Source organism: Eimeria mitis, genomic scaffold (genome assembly GCF_000499745.2).
Source record: "Eimeria mitis Houghton genomic scaffold, Emh_scaff5958, whole genome shotgun sequence".
NCBI lineage: Eukaryota > Apicomplexa > Conoidasida > Eucoccidiorida > Eimeriidae > Eimeria > Eimeria mitis.
The window spans coordinates 302-1,292 of record NW_013574190.1 but is presented as its reverse complement, the minus strand read 5'-3'; the positions used below and the strand labels follow the sequence as shown (position 1 = coordinate 1,292).

General features: G+C 55.6%; 1 protein-coding gene across 1 annotated transcript in view; it reads right to left on the bottom strand.

Annotated features, from left to right (window-relative positions):
- EMH_0085100 (uncharacterized protein) overlaps positions 1–697 on the bottom strand; it is a gene marked incomplete at both ends in the record, with an annotated part of 2,881 nt that extends 2,184 nt beyond the window's left edge. Inside the window, one exon of the mRNA XM_013500854.1 lies at positions 272–697. Coding sequence (XP_013356308.1) covers positions 272–697 — 426 coding nt within the window. The remainder of the gene's footprint in view (positions 1–271) is intronic.
- Positions 698–991: the final 294 nt, after the last annotated feature.

The window sequence follows — 991 nt, the reverse complement described above, 5'->3', positions numbered from 1 at the left end:
GATCCGAAGGATCAAGAGGGCACGACACCTTGCCTCTCAGCAGTTTCACACCGACGTTGTTCGGGTAAAATGCTGGCTGTAGCAACCGCAAGCAGCCGCATTTGTATGTGCATGCATGCATACTCGAGTGAAAGCAAAAGAACGAGCTAAGGTCAAAGGACCTTCCGCGAGGTTATGTCAGCCTGCGGAATCCCCTGCATTGAGGCCACCAGCCCTCTTGCAGCTGAAATCATGCCTGCTGTGGGGTAGCAGCAACAAAGAGTGCGCTCACCCAGGGCTGGTCAATCGTAAGTGCATCCGGGTAGAGGCCGATGACGCAATCTCCCTTAGGAGCCAAAGAACAGCGGGCTTCCTCCGCGGTGACCTTCTCAGGCCGCGTGGGTAAAGGGGCCTGCCCTAGGCTAACGACGTCGGTGAAGAGCTCGGTGATGCGGTTGACGACACAGAGTTTGGAGCGAAGCGTCGGGGCAGGGAAGGTAAAGGTCAACAGCCGCTGATCGCTGTCGAATTCTCCGGCGTATGTGCCAACACTAGGCTCTGTCGTGGCCACCCGCGCGCTGCAGCTCGTATCTTGCTCTGTCTCTGCCTCCGTCACCGTCAACACCGCCGTCTTTGCCAACTCGTACGAGCTGTATCCCTCCACTGTCGCTTCGATGTAAGCATCGTTTATCTTGTCGTCGGTAAACTTCACCGTCATATCTGTCCAGCCCCAACACCGCATCGCATGCACATGTATACAAAGGCAACGTAGACAGGAGCACAGTCATCAGTGGCCCTCCTGAGCGTGGGCTCAGCAAACCATCGAAACACTAACGTCGCACAAATCCCCTCAGGTGACAGCACTCGTTCTACCGTGACAGCTAATAATAGTACGGGGAAAAATAGGGAAATGAGTGGACACCAGCCCCCCTGAACCCTTCTACAGGGGCGATGCGGAACAGCTGGCGTTAAAGGGGTTTAATGCCTTACTCCTCAGCGAGAGATTCCACCA